The sequence below is a fragment of the Amblyomma americanum genome, chromosome 2 (assembly GCF_052857255.1).
Source record: "Amblyomma americanum isolate KBUSLIRL-KWMA chromosome 2, ASM5285725v1, whole genome shotgun sequence".
Classification (NCBI taxonomy): Eukaryota; Metazoa; Arthropoda; class Arachnida; order Ixodida; family Ixodidae; genus Amblyomma; species Amblyomma americanum.
In genome coordinates this window covers 15,658,008-15,677,281 of record NC_135498.1, presented here as the reverse complement: position 1 = coordinate 15,677,281, position 19,274 = coordinate 15,658,008, and the positions used below count along the sequence as shown (strand labels likewise).

At 43.2% G+C, this 19,274-nt stretch overlaps 1 protein-coding gene across 8 annotated transcripts in view; it reads right to left on the bottom strand.

The window, feature by feature from the left end:
* Positions 1-19,274, bottom strand: part of LOC144120652 (uncharacterized) — a 120,204-nt gene that overhangs the window by 9,420 nt on the left and 91,510 nt on the right. For 7 of the 8 annotated variants that reach the window (XM_077653278.1, XM_077653279.1, XM_077653276.1 and 4 more), the window contains 8 exons: positions 18,707-18,764; positions 17,568-17,651; positions 15,383-15,539; positions 14,819-14,984; positions 13,929-14,084; positions 12,488-12,705; positions 10,867-10,999; positions 9,169-9,233 (listed from right to left, as the gene is read on the bottom strand). In XM_077653278.1, the coding sequence (XP_077509404.1) occupies positions 9,169-9,233; positions 10,867-10,999; positions 12,488-12,705; positions 13,929-14,084; positions 14,819-14,984; positions 15,383-15,539; positions 17,568-17,651; positions 18,707-18,764 (1,037 nt within the window). Of the gene's footprint in view, positions 1-5,906; positions 6,985-9,168; positions 9,234-10,866; positions 11,000-12,487; positions 12,706-13,928; positions 14,085-14,818; positions 14,985-15,382; positions 15,540-17,567; positions 17,652-18,706; positions 18,765-19,274 lie in introns of those variants that run through there. The other variant, XM_077653282.1, reaches the window with a different exon arrangement.

Sequence of the window (19,274 nt, the reverse complement as noted above, 5' to 3'; positions counted from 1 at the left end):
TCTTTGCTTGCTGACACATCATGTGCCCCCTCCTGTCTGTGCTATATTCCTCCTCCCCCACAAAAATGCACTGAAGAGAATATTACCAACATAAAGAAGGTATATTTATGTGCACTGGAAGTTCCTGCATATTGGAAGCACGCACAGTTGTGGGGTGTTAACATCACATGCACAACCTCGCACCAAACGGACGTGTGCCAGAATCCCCTAAACAGAGACTTTCAAGTAGCATGGCAAAGCTGCCCGGCAATGGCCCAAGAGGTAAAAATGTGACTCTTTGTTCCAAGTCAACTTTCATATTGCACAAGTGCAGATGTTCAAAGTAACCCCTTAACATTTGGTGAGCATTCTTCTCTCTGTAATGCTTTGTGGCTTTTGCGTAATATAAATAAATAAATAAATAAATAAATAAACCAAAGACTCTGCTCTACTTCCAGCAGTGAGGCTAGACAAAAACAAACAAAAAAGGCTGGCAATATCGTTTTCTTTAAAATGCCACCTTCTGGCCACAGAAAGAAGTCGTAACACAGCGAAAGCAAAGCTCCCTTGGGGTGCACCTAACTAGTGCAGCACTAAGGCGAATTGGACCAGGGAAAACCACCCAGATGGAGAACAAGACTGCATGCAAGCCAGTAACTGACACCCATCATAACTCAGCTGTGCCACTGCAGCAACAGGGAAATCATTAGTAGAGGCACAGTCTAAGACAATGTGCATGAGCAGATAAATAAGTTGACGAGTGATTCAAGAAACAAATAAACTGAAGAAGAAGAAGCTGCACCTGCAACCAGCATTAAATGGAAACGGCGACTCCAATCAATTCTTGTTCTCAGTAATTACCAATTCTATGGCTTTTTTCGCTGTGTACGTCTGCCTAGCAGCAAAAGAAGCGTTTATTGCCGACAAAGTTATATTTAAATGTTCTCCCACCAATCAATTCAAACTCGTGACGTAAAACTTGGAAAAGGGGTCAGGTGCTTCAGGTTTCGATGGCAGATGCTGCAGCTAGCAACATCTTTTCCTTCCATTGGTATTTTATTAATAAATAGCCACTAACAACAACACAACAACAACATGAACACAGTTTGGAAGCGAACAGTGATATAGTATAGCCGCAGGGGTTCACATGCAAGAAAAACTGTCTTGAAAAAAGCTGTAAAAAACCACGCACGAAGAGAAATGTGGCATAAATGTTTATAAGTTGCCAACTGATTTCTCGGCCTCCACAGGACCCAAAAATGATCTAAATAATCGGACAGTCCAAAAATCAAAGAACTTCAAAAATTTGTTATCGAGATGAAATCAGTCTGAAAAAAAAATTGCTAATTTAAACCTCCACCATATTCTGCCCACAAGCAATTTATTATCGTGCATCTGAGTCGAAGTCATGCGTATGTCATGTCCGGACAGCAGGTCATGCTGCGAACTGTGTCATGAACAGACGAGCAATTCTGTGCTATCATGCCGCAATGCATGTCTCTTGCTGCCAGTCCGCACATACATTCTCAGTGCAAGTTTTCTGCAAATGCACGAGTGCACGACACAGTCCCACTTCCCTGCTCCCCAATGTACCGATAGCAACAGCGTCCAAGCCGCAATGAACGTTCCCGCTGTCTTGTTACAGTCATCATCATGCACTCATCTTCGTAAGCTGTGTTCCTCACTCTGCCACCACTACACGGAACTTCAAAACGATTAGTGCGCGCCATTGCCTCAAGTGCCAACAATGAGCCACCCAAGTCAATTCATTTGGGCATATATAATCGAGAATGGCGCATTCCACGGCGGTGAAGAGGGATCGAATGCGGATTTCTGGTCAAATGTTTAGGGGAATCCCCCAAAGTGGAGTGGATTTGTAATAAGGGAGTAATTACTCAATGGCATCCACCCAAGTGCGGCCAAATGGCTACAAAGGAAAGCTATACAGCTTTCTCAGAAACTTCTTAGTTAAAGAATCCCGGACCAGGACGAATTTTTCTTTAACTATGAAGTTTCTGAAAGCTGCATAGCTTTTCTTTGTAGCCGTTTGGCTGCGCTTGGGTGGATGCCAATGAGTAATTACTCCCTTATTACACATCTACTCCACCTTGGGGGATTCCCCTATACAATTGATCAATGCTGTTCCCACTTCGAGTTATTGATCAATTCGCTCTCGCCCTACCATAAGCTTGCCGTCCCGGTTAACTCACTTGGTAGAGCGACTGCTCCGGTGAAGCGATGGTCTCGGGTTCGTACCTCGGACCAGGACGAATTTTTCTTTAACTGCGAAGTTTCTAAGAAAACTGTATAGCTTTCCTTTGTAGCCGTATGGCTGCGCTCGGGTGGATGCCAATGAGTAATTACTCCCTTATTATACACATTCCTATGAGCTGAATAACGGTTACACAACAAGTCCAAAATATTGCACCGGTCCAAATTATCGGAGTCCGAAAAATCAGTTGGCTACTGATAATTACATGTATAGAGTATGCTGAAGCAACTGAAATCCAATGCTGCAGTTACTATAATCAGACAAAAATTAAGTCTGCAGTGAAGCTCCGTCCACATTCAGGACCGGCGTGCAGAACTCCTCCACGTCAAAAAAGTAGCTGTTGTTGAAGCTTCTCTTGCTGGCTAAACAAGAAGTTAATAAGAAAAAATTTATAAGCTCTAGAATTGTGACACTTGGTTTGATTAGCAAAGTCAACATTAAAAAGCTGACTTCGTTTACTGTTGTGGTTGACTAGCGAAGTAATTATAAGGACGCTGTGGACCATGGCCCACTGTTACAAACTACTGTTTTTTTTTTAAGTCACATCCTACTAATAGTTAACATCTCGTCTTAAAAACAAAAATGTAATCTGCTGTTTTTTTAAGCTGCATCCTACTAATAGTTAACATCTCGTCATAAAACAAATATGCAATGTCAGTGATTTCGTGTGAATGCTCCAAAAAGAAATGTAGGTGAGGCAAGTAGTGGTAGAGGATAAATGGAAAGCACTGCCCTTTGTTTTTCTGGAAAATAGAGAAGTATGAACTGGTTGAGGTACACTCCATACTGTTCACTGAAAGGCACCTCCTAACACATGTGGCACGACTATAGTGAGAGTGGCTTAGCCATCTGATCAAACCAGGAGGCTTAGGCTAGAGAACATGCGTGTAACCGCACAAGGCTGAGAACAACTGACAACTCTAAGCTCCACCAAGGTGGTTTCCCCTGAGCCAATTCGCCTGAAAAAAGTCTACTGTCCTTGGAGCTGTCAGTAACACCTTGTGCTATCACTCCATAACCTCCTAGTTCGCTGAGATGGCAAGGCATGCCATGTACTACACTGACAGTGCCGGCCCAATGATGCTTAACCGATATATGCCTAGTGTCCTACAAGTAGGACACTGCTTTTTTGTGCAGTTTATTCTGTAAAAGTATGCACCCATTAGTATAGGTTCCAGAGGCTGTAAAATTTTCCTGTGCAAGCATTTCTTTGTATGCGTTCAGTTTTATGTGTTCTGCACATTCAGAAAGAGCTGCCAGTCTTCTCTGGAAGCAGTGACCAGATTTGATCGCATCTACCACATTGTGATTCTGTGAGAAAAGAACAACATTTGCACATCGTCGTAAAAAAAAAACAAAAAAAAAACAGCCACACACGAGAAATGTGGCACTAGAGTTGATGTCAAATGTTGTATGTTTTACCATTGTCCTACATATACAATGGTTCATACGTCACTGTCGGAAAAAAAATATTTCCACCAATAAAAGAACGATTCCAAATTCTGACGTGAAATAAACATTCTATACTAAAAATTTTTTTATTGTTCTTTTAATCTCCTGAAGTTTAAGCATATATACGTTCAGCTAAGCAAGGCAGCTAAGCCCACTGTTGCAATGACGTATATTCTCAGTGTCATTACTGTTCTGGCAGACACGTTCTTCAGCTACACAAGGCAAATCAAAGCTTTGGCCTTGGTGCTGTCAACACTTTATAAGATATGTACTATTATAAATCAACAAATATGAAGGACATGTCCTTGTAGCCTCCCTTGACCCTACAGTGCTAGTCATCCACTGCACGAATAAAGCAAATTGGCAATCCCTACCAATAATGATGATGTTTTCTAGGGAGTGTCAGGTGACCAAGCTTCTCTTGAAATTACTTCAGCAACTATCCTCGCAGATGGCAGTCACTAGGCATCTGATGAAACAAGGCATTCAGCACTTCTTTCCCAGCATTAAACTTGTAGCAGAGAGCAATCAGTATAGGAAAGACTACGGACATAGCAGAGAGCAATCAGTATAGGAAAGACTACGGACAAAGCGAGTCAGCAGTCTTCTCCACAAGCAAGCATCTTGTGTGAACAAATGCATTTGAACACTCATGCAAAATGTGCTTCAGATGTAAAGTAACAAACTAAAGAATTTTTGCAATTGTTGCTAATGACAGCTTTAGCTGGATGCATAGACAACCTGTGAAATAGCTTATGATAGCGCAAGTGACGCCACTTTTAGAGATGCTAACATCAGGTGGACGGTTGTCTTCATGAAGGCTTGAAATGTGTAGTTGTTGCTGTCTGTGGCTGCAATGAAGTTTAAAAATTTTACTATTGTGGGATTGGTTGCAGTCAGTTTCAGTTATAGAAGAGACTGAATTAAACACAAAAGCAACAACCACTCTGCACATCCAAATAAATGTGACAGGGTACATGTCAGTTACTGCCTTGCATGCACTGCACTAATTAGGGACCCCAATAAAAAAACGTCTACGTTCTCTCTGCTGTTGGGAGAGATGAAAAATAACTGCACCCAAGGCTGCAGAGCAAAAGCATGAACACACCACAAGAGCATATTGCACGTACAGCAAACCACACGAAGCTTTTCCTAGCCCACACAATGTGGGTGTCTTAAAAATTTGTTCCTTACAGCTTCCTTTCGGCTCGTGAGCTACCCAGCCAAAAACTGCATAAGATTAAAATGAGCAAGTTACTATATATGGCGTATGCCCACTTTGCAGAGGACTTCAAGAGACCTTCAACTTATCTCGTTTTAAATGCACCTTTCATTTAAATGTTGCTTCATAGTGAACATACATCACATACAAGGATTTTTCAGGAAGTAAGTTACGATTAACTGACTATTAATTGAACACAACAAAAAATTATTTTCATCACACTCTGTTAACCGCTTGTTCCAAAAACCCTAAACTATCTTTCTGCTAAGTTTTCGCCATTATTAACGCATGTGTTGAAATTTGGCACAAGCTTTTACAATCCCGCGCCACTGAAAAATGCTGCTGTGATGAAAGGCAAGTGGGTATGGAATCTTTATATCATTGCAAAAGTAAGATATATTGCTCATAGAACTCATGCTCACAGGCTCAGCAATCAAGAGCGAAATATAGCACAATCTTCTGCTTGCCAAGTCTGACCCACCACAAGAGAGAAGTCTGGCCCTCTCCACTTTCTTCTAAGTTTTATACCCCCCCCCCCCCCCTTCCCCTCTTCAAAAGTTCTCGGGTCAACAGCGTCTGCCATACAGGCACAGTCAGTGGATTTTTCTTTTCCCTATAAGCATGCACAAATAGAAAAAAGAAACTGTGCACGTTTGGCTTTCATCTCAGACAGCAGCATTCAACCTTCCTTTCTGTAAGTGATGCAGGGTTGCAAAAATCGTACAGTCTTCGAATAACACCAAAATAGTAACTGTCTTAGTACCCCCAAATCCAGAGAATTTCATTTCAGTTATCCATAGTAAAAGCAGCGCCCAAGACACGTGTTCATATGCCGTTTTTTTAACCGATAACAGAAACCAAATCACCCAGCTTTCCGTTCTTCAAAGTTTCATTTCAGCTTACACAGGGTGACTCTTCTTTTTTCCTTCAAATAAGAAATTTCCTATTACTTAATTCTTTTTTTTATTGCTTATTTTTTTTAACACTTGCCTAATTTTTTATTTCGTGTAGCAGTGCGTTAGCTGAGAGAAACATGCCTGTAGAGGTGGCACTCACATAACTAAACACCACATTGTTCGTAGTCACTAAAAGCCAGCTGAAAATTGTTAGAAGAAGGAAAGCAAAAATTCTGTCTAGGAACTACAAATGCTACAGGTCCTCCTCGGTCAAATTGTATTTTTCTTTAGACAAAAGCGCATAACATTAAAGGTGCCACAAGCCCTAGCTTTCCACAATACGTAACTTTTAGCAGCAGCATGGACCACCCGGCATGCCAGCTGCTTATGCAAATAGTTTTAACATAAGCGGACACAAATTGATAAAGCCTTAACTGAAGAACATGCCTGGGAAAACAAAGCAAGTATTCCCAGCATCACGTGCAACTACAATAAAACAATACGCGCAACAGTGGGGCAAAGCAATAGCGAAGGGCATCTATAGCATGACTAAAGACGTTGCCTTGAGAATAACGGCCTGAGGGGCGAGTTGGCACATGATGAAATGAACGGCGGCGCAAACAAGGACACTAACAAGAAAGAGACACCACATGCTCACATGCACATGTGCGCATGTGGTGTCTCTTTCTTGTTAGTGTCCTTGTTTGCGCCAAGTGCGCATGTGGTGCCTTTTTCTTGTTAGTGCCATTGTTTGCACCGCCGTTCATTTCACGCTGCCTTGTTGTCTGTCAACTATAAAACTAGCGCGCTAAGCTTCTTCAAGCAGATAATAGCGAAAAAAATGATTCAACACTTGTTACTCCATGGCAATATCAGCTAAGAACTTCACAAAAGTGGCAAAGTAACAATGCAGCCTACACGCCAGGCAAAGCTCACAAAAAGTGTTCAACGTCCAGAGAAACAGTAACACGGGGCCGTCAGTCAGAGAAGAAGAAAGGAAGGGGGATTTTCTTTCAATGGCAAGCGCGACAACGCGAGAAGTTTTTTGGGGGCAAGGCGGTGCAGCATAGCTCGATTAGGTTTTGGCTCAACGCATGATGTAGGCGACGCAGATGAGAGAAAAGGCAACAAGGGCCCAGATGGCATTCCACAGGGGTTGGACGCTTACCGTCGTGGGAGGTTTCAGTTACCGTGTGAAGCAAGGAGAGAAGGAGGAAGAGAGAGAAAGTGGGAGAGAGAAGAGAGAGAGAGCGGCAGGGAGCCACCTGTTAGAATGGGAGCCTTCTTCCACTCCCGCAGGCGCACACCATAACCTCCCTTTTCATGCCTCTTAAGTCTTAGGTTGACACTACTTTGTACAATAGCAAACTGCGCATGCACAAATTAAAATCGAAAAGAAAAAGAACACACATTATGCCTTCCAAGTCTTAGGTTGACACTACTTTGTACAATAGCAAACTGCGCATGCACAAATTAAAATCGAAAAGAAAAAGAACACACATTATGCCTTCTAAGTCTTAGGTTGACACTACTTTGTACACTAGCAAACTGCGCATGCACAAATTAAAATTGAAAAGAAAAAGAACACACATTATCTTCGTGTTAATTGTGTTCACACCATGCTACTGACTCGGCAAGACTGACTGTGGCGGATGGTACAAGAACAAGGGTCCAGAGGTCTAGACTGCCCAGAACACATTTTATAGCCCCGAGATAAAAAGTATTACACAACTATGCATGCATGGCCTGTCCTCAATATTTCTACTTTCACTGAAGAGGAAACGTAAAGTACTATGAATTATAGGTTCCTAAGGACACCACTGTATCGCAGACTGTGACAGAGCTTTACCTCTTCAACATCCGTCACTGTAACAGACTACTCAACTAGTCTCTTCTCATCAGGTACTATGGTGGACAATGAAGCTAATTGTGAAGCTGTATGTGATTCTGAGACCAAACCTAACATTTCTGAAAATGGGCAGTAGCGAAAACAATCAGCTGGAAAAGCTGATGTACCTATAATTCATTTGACTGGTGCTTTGTGACAAGGCAAAACTTACTTTCAAGCAAATTTTCATAGACAACGCCAATTTTTCCTTCAGTTAATGTGGAAACGGACAAAAAAAAAGGGTTAACTTAAAATGGTGGTAATGAACATGAAACAAAGGAGTTACGAAAGCCTGCAACAACTTTAATGGCAGAAGTCTGCTGACTAATGAATTTAAATTGATTGCAACAGCAAAAGAAACAGACACACCAAAGCAGCACTGAAAAAGAAGAAATATGCTGAAGATATATGCCCAATGCCTGCATCTTGCTATGTTTTAGCATGCTATTTTAATTTCACATCTGGTGCCCTTCTTCAGCCTCTTCTCTCCTTCCTTCACAGTCAAATACAGGCGGAGTTACATACGACCTTCATGACAGACCTGTGCAACACGTACTGAAAATGTGACCGTCTCTGAGGGCTTAGGAGGGTATGGCTGTTGGCCCATTGGTATGACATTATTGGCCCCAAGAACCGCAGGTACACATAACAACAGAAGCAGGCAAAAACAATGCAAAACTAACAAATTAACAGTTCAGCAGTTGTTCAAGTCAGTTATGTCTGAGAACAGTGCCGCTTAATTCTTCCAAATGCACATGAATTATACAAGGTGATGGGACTCTAAAAAAGGGTTGCCAGTAACAGTGCCACTTACAACAACAGGCATGTCAGCACCACTGCATGAAAATCATTTTTTGATCTCATCTCAGTTTGGAAAAACATGGTGAAATGGCCCATGTGATAGTGGATTTAAGCCCCTGGTATTCGGTGCTTTGTAATGGAGGTTCCATTAAGAACCAACCACTCATTCTAAATAGGCTGCAGTTTGGTTTCTGCGGGCTGTTTTGGAAACTGCTTCGGTAATCTCAATACAGATGCTACTCTTTCATACTTTGCTATGAAGTTAAAAGAAAAAAGTCTAGCAGTTGTTCTGACAGCATTCCTTGTCTGCACTCGAAGAGTGTGCGAGACTGTTGCCCAGTTCAGGCCCTAGAAAAAGTGAGGAACCAAAAGGAACACTGTCTTAACACTAAACAATGTCAGGCATTACGCAAGACAGGGAGAACACCTACTGATAACCTATTCTTCCTTTTTATTTGAACTTCAATCTGCCTTTTAATAATTAAGGAGGGCCATAGTTCCAAGCATTCACAGAAAGGCACTGTTTGGCTCTTGTATTTTTCGGCAGCGGGAGTAGTTCCTCGACATGCGGTGGACTCTTGGGCCAGCCATTCCAAGCCACCAATTAGTGCCTTTCATTTTTTTTTTTCATTACCATAATTTTTTTTCACAATCTTACCTGTTCTGGAGGTTCTCAAGTTGGCTTCTAAGTGCCTTGATCTCAGCTGCACTGCCATCATCAGCCTGCAAGAGACAGCACCATGATGTCAAGAAAGCAAGAAAGTCATTTGTCAATCTACAGACAGCTCTCGCTCCTACTAGAACGCCTCAGCTATCAGCACATAAAAAATGAGCTCGAAGGGGGCTGTTTGTATTAGGACAGCTTTGCTGCAGGTGCCATGAAGAAGATACAAATGCAAAGCTTGCAAGCAGTTCTGTGAAAGGACTGTGTGAATGATCTCAAAAAAATAATGATATAAGTAGAAAAGTCCAAAATAAACAATTAAGTAGAAAGGAACAATTTCAGAGCAACCATGCAACCATTTCAGAGTGCCTCATTTCATTATTATTATAATGAAGTGGTTATACCACTCTTAGATAAAGCCTCGCAATGAATGACATCAACCTGATTTAAAGCACTGACATCAACTGTGTAGCAAGGATGCTGAACACATGTAAAAGCAAAAGTGGACAGGTACCAACTACGCAAAGCTAGGCCTGTGCACTTTGATTCTGCACATCATTTATACACTCAAGGGTGCTGACTAGAATCAGCTGATACATCCAGCTAAAATTTTGGCAGGACTAATTAGGTTCAACTTGCTCTTAAACCTGCTACTTAAACCCTGATCAGTATTCCCTGATCAGTGATCATTATGCTTGGCACCAAAACAATTCTGCAGCCACAATAAGCTTGCAAAAGAAATCAGGTCGTTTCAGCTGCTTGAGTAGCTCCAGTGTCACATCTGAATGACACTCAGAGCTTAGCTTGGAGGCTAGAATTAAAGATTTATAAAGGTTTAAGGACACAGACTTTTGGAACCACAGTGTCAAATAATAACACAGATTCTGAGGTTAAGAACATGAAAGGTCACACCTTAAGAGGTCATGCTCCAGCTGTGCAAGAAATGAAAGCTAGAGAGCTTCAGAACAAAAGAAGTTAAAAGAAAAAAGTCATGCACCTCGTACAATACAGCTCAGCACAGCCTGCAATGTGCAACTGCGTGCTAGAGTGAGCTTCCAGTTTGTAGACCAGTATTAATGAGTATCACAGGACATGGGATTGAGAAGAGAATTACACCATTCCCATACATACTCCTCAGCATGAGCTGGTCCTTGCTATTGCATTCACTGTGTCCTCTACTTGCACGGCAAATGAGTAAAAGCATGCAACAGTGTGCATCAGTGCATGCCTCATTACTGAAACAGAAAGTCAAGACAAAGGCAAAACTGAAATAGCAACAGTCAACTGAAGCACTCAAAGATACATTTCTTCAAGTGATATTGGCAAAGTTTCCTCCTCAGATATGCTCAGGCACATTTACAGCGGGGTGCTGTAGGTGGTACTGTAGTAAGCATGTGATTCTTATTTACCAAAGTTTTATAGGCCAATCAAACTCTGCCAAAGGTACTTTCCGTACTCTGGGTTTGACACACTGCATTTTAATGAGCACCTAAACAGATTGCGTAGGCTCTTCTGTATTTCTCCTTCACTGAAATGTGCCACTCCAACCTGAAAATGAGCCCCCACACTTCTGCTCGAAAACAGAACGCCATAACCACAAGAGCCACAGTGGCACATCAATACGTACACGAGCTCTAACCAATAATCATGGACTCCCTCTAGCATGCGTCTCAGTGGTTAATCACTGCTCACCTTCTGCTGTGCAATGCTAGCCTGTGCCAGCTGCTCCTCAAGCTGGGAAGTGCGTTCTTCAAACCTCCGTTTGCTTTCCTCCGCCTCTGATAGACTTTGCCGCAGTTCGTTGACGACGCTGATCTGGCACTCCCTGCAGAAAGCATAACATTGCAGAAAAATCAAAGCAAAACTCCAATGCAAAAGAGGCAGGACCCCAGAACCTGGATTTACTGTTGGCCTGTCACTCTGACTCGTGCAAAAAGCATATACATATATATATAGGTATCATGGCTGCCCCATAGCTATGACTGCCTTTAACTCTATGTCCAGTGGCAGGGGCTTATTATTTTTCAATCCTTTTAGGTTGCCCCAACCTAATATATGCCATCAACTGAAACTACCAGAACACAGCCTTATCTGCTTCCATTTTATTCTTATCTAAAGAGACTTGTGTTACAGATTCCTGAACAGAGCCCTTATGTGCTCCCAATCTCTGCTCAGTAACATGCCATATTTACCAGAAAGTAACAATTTATCTAGTTTTTTACTGAAAATAGAAGTGAAATAATATATCAAGATCAAAGCACACTGTGCCGTATTTACTCTCATATTTGTTGGTGCGTCGCACAGCTCAGTCTCCAACTTCAGGAAACTAAAAAAAAAGATAATTAATGATGTATTGGTCAACCAATGGAAGCTTCGCGCTGCTAATAGGTGAACGGCAAAATTCCTGCCATATCGAAGCAGTGGCGGAGCAGTGAGAAACTTGTTCCTGAAGACGGCGCACTTGAGCACCAAGCGCGATTTCAATGCTTCATTCCTAGGAAAGCGCGACACAACACGCGACATGTAAAGGCCTTCATTTCGTTCCACTAAAGTTTGGCAGATGCTCTGAACATCTGCAGTGCAGTCGATGTCAGGTGCTAATGGTAGTAATCTGCTTCAGGTGAACGAAAAGCTTGACATTCTTGTCGGACATGAAAAGGTGCCCTCGCTACTTTCCTTGGTATCTGTATCTGATGCATTCTTCGGTGACGTTGAACTACATGCAGCCAGGCATTTTTCTCATGGCTCCATGCATAAGATGACGACGCGCTTAAATGCTGCCAGAAACGGACACCAACATTCGAGAGGCATGATGCACCATACGGTTGTGCAACTGGGAAAAGTTTTGTATTTAAGACAAGGCAGTTTTCACAATGAGAAAGCTGACGTGGTGACCACACTGTGGGACTCCGTTCTTGTCTTCTTTTCGGTCTTATCAAATGGCCTTTTGTGCGACTCTCTTGAAAAAGAAGAGATGCATGGAACCTTCTCGCTATAACGGTGGTCTTGTAGGAATGCCATTTCTTCCCTTCTTTCACTCCCTCCTTTGTCCCTTTCCTTATGGTGCTGTTCCTGTGTCCACTGAGACATGTGAGACAGTTATTGTGTCATTTTCTTTCCTCAAAACCAATTTTCAATTTTCATGCCCACTGTATTCCATTTTCTTATGCAGTATTGTCCAATTGTCAGATCATGCATATGTCTAAAAGCTCTCCCATCTCATGGCTTTCTCATCCTTGCCCACAGTAGAATGAATCAATGAACCAACTAACATGCAAAAGAAAATTAAACTGAAAAGAAACAGGTAGCGCACATTTCCTTGCGAAGCTCCTCGACTGCGTGGGCTTCCTTGTCGCGGGTCTCGGCAAGCTGGTGGGCCAGTGCTTCCCGGTGGGCATCAAAGTCAGCCTTGAGGCGCTCCATCTCCGCTCGTGCAGCCACCAGCTGGCGCTCACGCTCAGAGGCCTCCGAGCCCAGGTCCTGGCTCTGGACGTCACGCAGGCGCCGCTCCTCGGCCAGCGCCTTCCGTGTCTGCATCACATTCAGTGCCGCAAACACTGAACATCACACTATTGCCATCACACGATTATTTACATCATACAATTACACCTACGTCAAGCATTGATCGCGCCCATCTTTGACTACACCTTCCTTCCTATGGTATTTACTCTGTTGCTCTCATATGTTGCATGACAATGTGTTTACTTTTTCCACTTACTTTCTCACATATTTTTTTCCTCCCGTTCCAGTGCTTCTTAAAACACAGCTTGTTGACACTAGCCGAGCTTTTTCTACGTGGCACCTGCTGGCACTAATCACCTGTTGCAAGACACCTTAGACCAGCATCACCCTGTTCTCTGCACACACTCAGAGCACAGAGCTCAACTACTTCCAGCGAAACATTCTACGCTGACTCTGAAGGTGGGTTCAGATGATCAGAATGGATTGCAGACGATCCACGCCGACCACCAGACCGCGGATGTGACACAAACATCACTCCCCTGAATGACTATGTGCGTACTACGCGAAGTCACTACTCCGAGTGATGTTTGCATCCCATGGTAGGTGGTCAGCACCAAGCATCCGTGATCCAGTCTGTTCATCTGAACTTACCTTTACTAACAAGACAGGCAGGCATTTGTTTCCTTTCAGCTCCATCAGCCTTGACCTCACTACGATAAGTAGTGAAAGTACTGTATTTACTGACATTACAAGCACACTCGCATGACAAATGCATCCTGCACATACGTCTTTATGCTTGAGGCAACTTTAATTCACCACAGTGCAAATTTTACCCCCACACAAAAACTGCACTTACCAAATTAGCAAAAATTTATTTTAAAAAAATGTGTTCATCATGTGAGGAAACACGATAAATTTGCTTAAACTTCCTAAATAATACTGAGGAAGCAGAAGCCAAATATGAGCACTCCAACCTGTGCAAGTGGAACAATGCTTGTGAAGTGCATTCCCCATCAAATATTACCCACTACCAGAAGCAAAGTGTAGCTGAACCTCACTAAAACCAAGTTAAAAGGATGCTGACGCTGTTTATAGCAGCCTTTGTTTCATTATACTGTCAGTAGCATATTACAAAGTTTCAAGGGGAGCAGTGCTTTCGTTGTCGTATCCCTTACTTTGTTATGTGGTTAATTTTGACATATTAAGCTTTTGAACTGTACACGGCATCTTCTAGCACAGCCCTAAGAGCTTAAGAAGGCAGACAAGATCCTTGCAGAGTAGCAGTGTCAGACCTCTTCAAGTTCCTGGGTGAGCCTCTGGACTTGCTGCTCAGCTGCAGCCAGCTTCTCCTGCCATGACCGTGTCTGGTTCTCCAGCGCCACCTGAGACTCGCCGCTGGACTGCTCCAGTGCGCGGCACCGCTGCACACGTTCCTCCAGTTTGTTCTCCTGTTGGGCAATGCCAGGAGGATGAACAGCAGTGAGACGTCTGAAGAGCGAGAACTCTATGAAGGGAAATGCACAAAGGCTGGCCTGAGGGAAGCTGTGCTAGCCTGGTACTCCAAGTTACGGGTGAGGAGGAGGAAAAATAGGGGTCATAACGGGCTAGAATGCAGACACAAAGAGAAAAGTGCTTGAGCCTGTACGACAAACTAGTTACTAAACAGCACATCCACGGTGCAAATAGATAAGTAAGGCTGACTTGGCAAGAAGGGCAAGAAGATCCAGCATCTTGAGGAAGCAATAACAGATCTTGACTGTCATAAGCAATGTTTTGATACATGCTCACCAGTCAGAGTGATACTCGAAGAGGAAGTGTTTATAAGACCCTTCTTCCCATTACATTTGTGAAAAAAGAAAAAACTATGCGTAGCCACCCAGCACTGCCTAGCCAAAAGTTTGATGTCTCACCAATATGAAACGCAATAGCAAGAACAGAATGTGGATAATCATAAATGCAGTGGCTAGATAATTGCCACACAACTTAAGAGGCAGCAAAGGCTGGCAAACTTACTTTTTTGCTTAAACACCAATCTATGAGCTAAGTAGCAAAAGAATACCATTTTGTACCACCTAGCTTTGGTCAGTACAAAAGTCAATGTGAAAGTAAAATAGAGGTTTCACAAGCACCACAGTGAACTACTGCACAATTGCAGCATGTCCCATTGAGCAGTGGCTCTTACCAGGTCAGCCAGCCTCTGCTGCAGTGCACCAATCTCACGGGCATGCTCAGCTGCAGTGCGCTCCACAGCAGACTGGTGCCTCTCGGTGAGCTGTGCCACCTCTTGCCTGGCCTTCTCGCCCTCCTGGGACAGGGCACGCACCTGGGCTTCAAGGCTCTCAACCAACCTGCAGGACAAGGAGGTTGGTACACGTCGCTTGGTCATGGGATTTCGTAAGTCATTATGACCATGCATGCCTAGAAGCATGCCTTGCAATGAGTGCACGTGAGGGACAGCGGCACCCAAGCTTTTGGCTTGAGCAGGTGTGGGCGAGTGTGAATATGTGTGAAAGTCCTAAACCAAGAAAGGAACAAAATCTAACAACAGAATGCAGGTTATGAGATCTTAGAGTCTAATATAATGCAAGTAAGTCGGGTCGTGGAAATCGGGAAGAAGGAAAGTGACCATGCTGACAATCCGAGAGTTTTAACTGATGAAGCAAGACAAAAGAAGCTAAAGAAAGGAACAGGTGTCATAAAGGACAATGCACACTGAAACAGAATGAACAAAGAAACAGTGACTCGCCTCTCCTTGTCCTGCAGCCTGCTGTTGAGTTCTTCCACCTGGCTAGAGCCCCCACTGGCGGCAACTCTCAGGGCACCCAGTTCTTCCTCAAGCGCTCGCTTCTGGGCCTGCAGCTGCTTGCACTGCTCCTCCAGTGAGGAGACCAGCCGCTGCTGGTCTGCATACAGTCACAAACAATTCAGCCAATGGGAGAAAAAAATTGTTCAAAACTAATCAACAGTTATTAACATCAACAAACCACGAGGCTCATTGGTCCTCAAGAAAACTGGAGATTTCATAGTAATAAGTGCATGAACAGTACAGCATTTACTCAAATGTAGCCCGAATCTTTTATATTCAAAATAGAAGTGAAAACTCACCCCGCATGTTACAATTGAATACAAAGGCATGCTATACCGCATTTACTCATATATAGGCTCGTGCATCATACAGCTTGGACCCCATTTTCGGGAAATTAAAAAAAAGAAGGCTCTGAATGTCATATAGGACTCGACAAATGGAACGCCCCGAGCTGCAAACATTTAACTAAGGCAACCAGCCCGGAGCAAGCATCACATATCAAAGCAGCGGCAGCGCAGTTAGAAACTCGTCACTGGAGATGGCATACTTGTGCACCAAGCATAATTTTGACTGAATGGGAAAAAACCATTGCTGCTGCGCAGTTTTCACTTTGAGGCAGGTGACCGTTGCCTATTTTTTCACCAATTGATGATGCCAGACAATTTTTGGCGGCGTTTTAAGTGGCCATTTCTTAAGGCACTTTCGGATAATTCGTCCATTTTTTTTCCAGTCTTTTGAAGTCGAAATTAGCGTGTGCTTGCTCTATTGAAAAGCCGGCACGATATTAACTTTATTTCAAATGCACAAACATTTGAAGATCCCTGGTTGGATAAACAAATCAGTGTCTTTCACCCATATTTTATCTTGTGCTAATAGACAGTTTTGAGCATAGCGGAGATGTACTGCTGTAAACGTATACCGAATTACTGGACGCCTTCTGTCCACACATAGTGGCAAGGGCTGGGCCAAGTAGTGCCAATGCGTGTGCATAGCCGTCGTGCAGTACTCCGGTATACATCTACTCTTGTACATAGATCTCCACTATACCCAAACTGTCTAATGCATATAGCTATGTTTGCATAGAGCAAGGTCCAAAATACTAGATTTATGCACAGGTATCCATAATGCAAATCTCATTTCGTCTTAGACCACATTAAGGTGCAATTAGGATTAATTCGAACTTAAGATAATTCAAACAAAAATGTGTGGCCCCTTCAAGTTTAAGGGGAGAAGAGGGTCTTAGAAAAAAATTTTTATTAATGAAGTCACAATTATGAAATCTTCGGGAAACATGTATTTTTGCGTGCTGATTCCAAATATAGAATTTAATTTCATGTGCAACAATTTCTTGAGCACTTATGCAATATGTTATGGCCATGAGGGACGCCGCAGTGAAGGGCTCCGGAAATTTCGACCACCTGGGGTTCTTTAACGTGCACTGACATCGCAAAGTACATGGACCTCTAGAATTTCACCTCCATTGAAATTCGACCACCATGGCCAGGATCGAACCAAGTCTTTCAGGTCAGTCGACGAGCGCCATAACCATTGAGCCACCGCGGCGGCTTGCTACCCCTACAGTAGGATACAAGTCAAGAATGCAGCAGCAAATACCCCTTAAAGGAGGCCCTCCAGCCAATAGCGCCGACCAAATGTGATATCGTTGCGGTTAATCCCATTTCACAGAGTCCCCCTCCCCCCCCACCCCCCCCCACCCCCCCCCCCACCCCCGCTAATGTAATGCCCCCTGGGGCCCTTAAGGGTAAATAAATGATGATGATGATGATGATTAACCGTGATGTCATGAGAGTCATTCAATGCCATTGTCTGGAGAGCCTCCTTTCCGAGGCATTTGCCGCTGCCTTTTTAGCCTGTATCCGGCAATAGGCTATGAGGCATTGCACACCACAGCTTAGTTCTCCAAGTGTATTTTCACATTTTGGGCTTTTTAACAAAACAGACGTCACACTTCATTACTTCATGTGTGATAAATACTGGAGAGCAGGCAAAGATGACAATAAAATTGCGCACTGTAAGAAATTGTTTACAGCCAAGGAGCTTCGCAAAACGACAGTAAATATTCGAATAATGCAAGCATCAGTGGTGCAGGCAGTCACATACACACCTGCAGCATCACTTTTGATGATCTGGGACTCCTCGCTCAGGAAGTCATAGTCCGTCTGCACTTTCGCTAGCCTGCTGTTCAAATCTAAAAAAGCAGGAAAAAAGCAGAATCACTCACTGTGCAGCTTGTACTTAGGGAACAAGCTCTCAAAGTCACTAAATGATAAACCAGCAAAAACAGTGATTACAAAATGCTAGCCCACACAGTTTTTCCTTTTTCTTCTTTCTTAGTTCTCAGTTAGGTGGTTCATTCCGCCGTTCTCCTCTGTATACCTATGTTTAGGTATGCTTGTAACAAATGTATAAGCTTCATTGTGAAGTACCTAGGGATAAAAGGCTAGTCGCTAAGTCACTCAATTCATATGATGCTGCACTCCTTGCATTTCCTTACATCCCCACTCGCACAGGCAGTGTTTGTAATGGCAAACTAACGACATCAGTTGATTAATATCTTGGCCTGGGCTAACTAGTTACACATCATGACCCATTAAGCAGAGCGAAAATGAGGACGTTGAAGAAGCAACACAGCATCCATCTGGTCGTTTCTGTGTTGCCTCTTAGTCGTCCTCGCCTTTACGCTTTTTAATGGATTACAGAATCTCACCACTGGCTTGCCTCAATGACTATCCTATTTCCTTAGTGTCGCACTATTCACACAGTTTTACGATGCATGCGAAGAAATAGTAGCTAGATAAAAGTTCTGTAATTCAAACTGAAGCTTACTGACTGCATTTGCAAGCTGCATAGGGTCAGAGTTTGCTCCTTGTTTTTGAGACCAGTTTTTGCAAAAAGAGCACTTAATTTCACTGAGCCCTCACCTCGACAGTACTGTTGTGTACCCACAACAATGTGGGACAAAATGTGTCAATTCGATCCACAGATTACAGGCACTTACAGGCATTATTGGCTGTCATATTCCCACAAGCCAGCCAATTCAAACGAGTGACTTGTTAGTAAGACCATCAAGCCATATGTGCACTTCAAGTAATGAGTTGAGTTGAGGTGTTGAATGCTACAGGTGGGATCACTTCAAGTAATGTCACCATGGTTCCACAGAATGACTGCAACAAAGCTCTTATGTATAGCCTTGAACCGGCAAAACGACTGAGACCTGTGATAGCCTTAGAAACATGCACGCACCTTCAATAACCTGCTGTTGGCTCTCGTCCTTCTCCTTCAAGGCCTCCATGTTCTCCTCCTAAAGAAAAAGCAAACCTTGTAAGACCATGCTCCTGCAATGCTAACATGGCCATGATAAGATCAGCGATTGAAGTCTAAGCTCATGCGTGGCTGGACTGTGACAAAACTGTTGGAGACGGTTAAAAAACTAAATTTTTTGGGTTTCTTTTTTTTTTTTTGCCTAGAGGCTTCCTCCTTCCTCTTGGCAAACCTAGTGAGCTAGGAGACACAGGAGCACGTTCAGCGTTACACATGGGCAATCAGCGCTTCCTCATTATGCCTTTTCTGGCCTTATTTTTCAAAAACATGCAAGGAAATGCATTTTCATGTTGCACAAGCAAGCATCCAATGATTCCGATCCATCTTCAGTGATGAAACACAAGCCAAAAGTAATCACTGCAGATTAAAAAAAGCACATTTTAAATGTTCAAGAAAGTGCTTCTAGGCTTCTTTAGTTGACTGCAGTGTTCGAAAGCCTAAATCAATAAATTAATGTATACTCAACCCAAAACTAAGCCTGTTTACCACT